The sequence below is a fragment of the Pollachius pollachius genome (genome assembly GCF_949987615.1).
Source record: "Pollachius pollachius genome assembly, chromosome: 8".
Lineage (NCBI taxonomy): Eukaryota > Metazoa > Chordata > Actinopteri > Gadiformes > Gadidae > Pollachius > Pollachius pollachius.
In genome coordinates this window covers 2,879,302-2,884,912 of record NC_136941.1, presented here as the reverse complement: position 1 = coordinate 2,884,912, position 5,611 = coordinate 2,879,302, and the positions used below count along the sequence as shown (strand labels likewise).

Sequence of the window (5,611 nt, the reverse complement as noted above, 5' to 3'; positions counted from 1 at the left end):
GTCTGTCTTTACCCAGCGATGCCTCACTGAGTGTCGGCCCCTTTCACGGGAGGGACGGGGTCTGAGGGTCTGTGAGTCTGGTGGGTCAGGTGGTCTGTGAGTCTGTGGGTCCTTGGGGTCTGGGGGTCTGTGGGGTTCTCTGGGTCTGGGGGTCTTCGGGTCACGTGACCTGTCTGGTATCCGGTAGTCGAGCAGGGCACTAATGGTACGAGGGTCTGGGGTTTGATACCCGCTAGGGCAGGGAATGTACCCACACACGTGCACGTGCACACGCACACACTGTATTGTGACAGATGGATGAAACTAAATGCATGTATGTTCCGAGTTTGTTTCCTTGTTGGATGCTTAGTTGTCTGAAATGCTGTTGGATTGGTTGGTAGGATGGTGTCTGATTGGTTGGTTGGATGGTGTCTGGTTGGTTGGTTGGATGCTGTCTGGTTGGTTGGTTGGATGCTGTCTGGTTGGTTGGTTGGATGCTGTCTGGTTGGTTGGTTGGATGGTGTCTGATTGGTTGGTTGAATGGTCTCTGGTTGGTTGGTTGGATGGTCTCTGATTGGTTGGTTGGATGCTGTCTGGTTGGTTGATTGGATGTGTCTGATTGGCTGGTAGGATGGTGTCTGGTTGGTTGGTTGGATGGTCTCCTATTGGTTGGTTGGATGGTGTCTGGTTGGTTGATTGGATGTGTCTGGTTGGTTGGTTGGTTGGATGCTGTCTGGTTGGTTGATTGGATGTGTCTGATTGGCTGGTAGGATGGTGTCTGGTTGGTTGGTTGGATGCTGTCTGATTGGTTGTAGGATGACGTATGGTTGGCTATTGGTGAGTGAATGGGTGAGTTGCTGGGTGAGTGAGTGAGTGGGTGAGTTATTGTTCTTATTGTATGTTGTACGTCCTGGCACTTAAAAATAGTACTTGTAGCATTGTGTAGCACCTTATCCTAGATATCTTTGTTGTACACGGGGGATAGGTTAACCTAGTGATTGTTAGTGCTTGGCACTTGGTTCTATGGACATCCTTACTGTACCGACAGCGATATATATTGTTGTTTCTCATTCTTTTGACAAATGTACTTATTGTAAGTCACTTTGGATAAAACAGTATGTGAGTGAGTGGGTGAGTTAGTTGGTTAGTTAGTTGATTTGGGAGTTACTGGCCTAATACTCCACATAGTTTTTTTGTCAGTCTTTATCTGGTCCTGTATTCTCCCATCTCTCCTTCTCTCCCTCTCTCTCCTGCTCTCCCCCCTCTCCCCTGCCTCCCCCCTCTCCCTTCAGGAGTATTATGGGGTGTTTTTTTGTTGTGGAGCACAAAGGAAACAACTGAGCGGTCTTCTTTCACACGCCTCCTGACCAGAAGACTCACTGTTCACACCCGTACTCCCCCTTTCTCCCCCTCTCTCTCTCTCTCCTCATCTCTCATTCTCTCTCTATCTCCCCCCTCTATCTCTCTCTCTCTCTCTCTCTCTGCCTCTGTCTCTCCCCGTCTGTCTGTCTGTCTGTGTCTCTTTCTCTCTCTCTCATTCTCTGTCTCTCTCTCCGTCTCTGTCTCTCTCTATCTCCGTCCCCCTCACTCTCTCTCCTCGTCTCTCTCTCTCTCTCTCTCTCTCTCTCTGTCTCTGTCTCTGTCTCTGTCTCTCTCTCTCTATCTCCGTCCCCCTCACTCTCTCTCTCTCTCTCTCACTCTCTCTCCTCGTCTCTCTCTCTCTCTCTCTCTCTCTCTCTCTCTCTCTGTCTCTGTCTCTGTCTCTCTCTCTCTATCTCCGTCCCCCTCACTCTCTCTCCTCGTCTCTCTCTCTCTCTCTCTCTCTCTCTCTCTCTCTGTCTTCTGTCTCTGTCTCTCTCTCTCTATCTCCGTCCCCCTCACTCTCTCTCTCTCTCTCTCTCTCTCTCTCTCTCTCTCTCTCTCTCTCTCTCTCTCTCTCTCTGTCTTCTGTCTCAGTTAAATCCAAAGAGCTCTGTTGGCACAGGAAACATTCCATCACTTTGCCAGAGCAGTGAGAAAAGTTAAACCCAAAGATAAACATCCAAGGAGTCACGATTAAGACAACAATCGAATAATGTTAAAGCGTGGAACACACTGGCCCAACCGTTGGCCATCTGAAATGTTTGGGCTGACTCGGATGACTTTTGAAACAAATCTGTTCAGTGTGTTCATCTGTGTTGGAAGCTTTAGGAACCGCGCAGACGGTGTTTGGTCCGATTCAACTTGCAAACTCTGAGAGCGTTGGCGGCCTGAGGATCGGAGCCATTGGATGCTCTGATTGGTTTTCAGCGCGGTGTGTGGGAGGGTCGGACTAGCGCCACCTGATGTTAAGGAGCCTTATTGCATCTCGCTCAAGAGCAGAACGTCCACGCTGCAGTGTAGTTGGCTGTCGTCTTCGCGGTGTGTTTCAATGCAAGTCTTCTGCCGAACGGGTCGGACGAGAGGCAACGGAGTGGTCGGATGAAGGCTGTTGGCTTGAGTCTGGGCTTTGTGCTGGCCCCCTTAATATAATACTAATACTTAAATAAGACTGTCCTAAAGTAGGCAGTACCACATCACAGGAAGTGTCCCCGTGTCTCACGGTCTCTGTCTCTCTGTCTCCCCCCTCTGCAGCCCCTGCACAATGCCGGTGGAGACCCTGTTCCCGTCGTCGGGGGGCGTGTCCTCCATGCCCTTCCGCCTCCTCAACAAAGGCCCCGCCTACTTCCGGCGCCCGCTGGCCGAGCCCGGCTCGCGGCGGCTGAGCGCCGTGGAGCGGCTAGAGGCGGACAAGGCCAAGTACGTCAAGAGCCAGCAGTTGGTCCTGACGCGGCAGGCGCCCGTCAAGCCCCCCCACTGCGGGCCCGCCCCCAACGCCACCGCCGCCGGCGACTCCCCCAAGACCCCCATCATCCGCAAGCCCCTGCTCACGCCCGCCATGCGCGGCCAGATAGCCACGCCCCCGGCCCGCAAGCTCCCACGCCGACCAATCGCGGCGGAGACGGGAGTGGGAGGAGGAGGAGGAGGAGGGAATGTGGGCGGGACGGGCGGGAGGAGAGGCCCCGCCCTCAACCTGGAGATCCTCAACAACCTCATCAACAACGTCAGCGACGCCGGCCACGCCCCCCTCAGCGCCGCCCCCACCTGCCGCTCCTCCCTCCCCTCCTGCTCCTCGTCCTCCTCCACCTCCTCCTCGTCTTCCCCCTCCCCCAGCTCCTCCTCCCCCTCCCCGTCAGGCTCCTCCCCCTCGTCGGGCACCAAGAGCATCGGCAGCAGCCTATCAGCGGAGCCCCACCTCCTGCTGCTCAACAACCTCAAGCCCGTCAACACCTCCTCCTCCGCCTCCTCCTCCAAACCCCTCAACACCTCCTCCTCCGGCTCCTCCTCCAAACCCCTCAACACCTCCTCCTCCGGCTCCTCCTCCTCCAAACCCCTCAACACCTCCTCCTCCGGCTCCTCCTCCAAACCCCTCAACACCTCCTCCTCCCTCTCCTCCTCCTCCACCTCCTCCCCGCTCAACAACAGAAACAACAACAGCCAGCAGCCGCCCCCCGTCCCGGTGCGGGCCCCCCGCGTGGCGACCCCACCCTACCCCCACCCCCACCCCCACCCCATGGCGGTGCGGCGCGTCGACGTGCGTCCGCCCGCCGCCCTCCGGACCTTCCCCCCCCGCCCAGCCCTCCCCCTCAAGCCCCTCCTCCCCCTGCGGCAGACCGCCCAGCCCCAGGCCCCGCCCACCCTGCCGCCGCCGCCGCCGCCGCCGCACAGGACGTCCTCCGCCTCCTCCTCCTCGCCCTCGTCCCGCCTTGGGGGCCCGCCCCCGCCCTACCCGCCGCCGTCGCCCGCCTTCACGCGGCTCTCCAACGCCAGCTCGGGGCGCGGGTCGTCGCGGAAACCGCCGGCGCTGCACCGCTCCAAGTCGGACCTGAGCGACCGCTACTCGCGGGCCACGGCCGACCTGGAGCGCTTCTTCAACTACTGCGGCCTGGACCGCGGCGAGGTGGAGGCGCTCGGCGGCGTGGAGCGCTTCGGGCGCGCCAACTCCGACATCGTGTCCGTGTCCAAGCTGCGCAGCGTCAGCACGCCCAGCTCCGAGTGCGAGGGCGGGGGCGAGGGCGGGGGCGAGGGGGGCGGAGCTGGTGGCGGAGAGGGGCCGGGCGTGGAGCGGGCGCCGTACGGGATCTCGGTGATCGAGAGGAACGCCCGCGTCATCAAGTGGCTCTACGGCATCCGCCAGGCCCGGGACGCGGCGCACGCCGTCTCCAACGTGTAGGCCGGGGGGGAGACTGGGGGTGGGGGGGGGGAAAGGGGGGAGGGAGAAGGGTGAGGACCAAAGACATGGACGTGGATCCATGGGAGACTGGCTGGACCGGAACAGAGACCAGAACAGAGACTGGAGACCAGATCAGAGACCGGAACAGAGACCGGACCGGACTAGAGACCGGACCGGATCAGACACCTGACTGGACCGGATCAGAGACCGGACCGGATCAGAGACCGGACCGGATCAGACACCTGACTGGACCGGATCAGAGACCAGAGACCAGAGGCTGGACCGGATTAGCGACTGGACCGGACCGGAACAGAGAACCGGACCGGGACCGGAATCCGGACCCGTCTGCTCCGTTCAAACCAATCATATTTATTGACGAAGCTGGAGAGACTCTTGAGGGCCCCGGTCCTTGGGATATAATATATACACATGGTTTATATGTATGTATATATCCACACATCTATATTTTTGTCTTTGTATGCGTGGGTCGGCAGAGCGGCGGTGCGTGACATCACGGCCAACGAGGCAGGCCATTGGCCGAGGATGGACACTCTTTTGTTTACCTCCGGACAGCTACTCTGTGTGAGGACAAAAAAGACACTTTTTTTACATTTTACTAGACGTATTAGAGTATTGAAGTACAAAAGCAATAATAGACGGATGATGTTGAGGGTGATGATGATGATGATGAAGTAGTAGTACTTTTTGTAGTCCCTGATGTCATGGTACTGTGTGTGTATGTTTGTGTGTGTGGGGGTATATGTGTGTGTGTGTGTGTGTACGTGTGTTTGTGTGCATGGAAGTAAAAGAGAAATTCACATCTAAGCTATAAACGATGCATGAAGACAACACAACTCGCCATTTTTACATAGAGAGACAATATACTGTGAAAACACGCACACAAACACACACACACACACACACACACACACACAGCCGTGTATACGGCTGTAAGACTGTTGTGTGAACTTCTGTCGGCATGCAAACCAAGAGTTTGTTGGTTTACGCACACATTCACATTTTCATCTCAACAATAGAGCACAGTAGCAATGAATCACTGCCTATCGCACACACACACACACACACCACACACCACACACAGTTTGGGGTGATTCCAGGGCAGCGGGTTGGATGAGCTGGATGAGAATGGGCGATCACATGACCAGGTCACATGACCCGGTCCATGAGGTGTGTGTGTCGGAGTGTTTGTGACTAAGAACAAGGAGGAGGAGCTTTCAGAACACGTCTCAGGAACACGTTTGAAGACCGACTCCTATTTATTTTGAAGAAGCAATAAAGTTTGTTGTTTTGTTCTGAAAACGGTATGGTTGTTGTGTGTGCAGAAGTGGATCTCGTTGTTTTCTGTCTCCTGTGGACAAA

General features: G+C 56.3%; 1 protein-coding gene across 2 annotated transcripts in view; it reads left to right on the top strand.

Moving 5' to 3' along the window:
- Positions 1 to 4,231, top strand: part of LOC307079892 (protein FAM110A) — a gene marked incomplete at its 3' end in the record, with an annotated part of 9,931 nt that extends 5,700 nt beyond the window's left edge. For both annotated transcript variants that reach the window (XM_079742399.1, XM_079742400.1), the window contains exon 2: positions 2,593 to 4,231. In XM_079742399.1, coding sequence (XP_079598525.1) covers positions 2,603 to 4,231 — 1,629 coding nt within the window. In that variant the 5' untranslated portion in view covers positions 2,593 to 2,602. The remainder of the gene's footprint in view (positions 1 to 2,592) is intronic.
- Between the last annotated feature and the right edge of the window lie 1,380 nt (positions 4,232 to 5,611).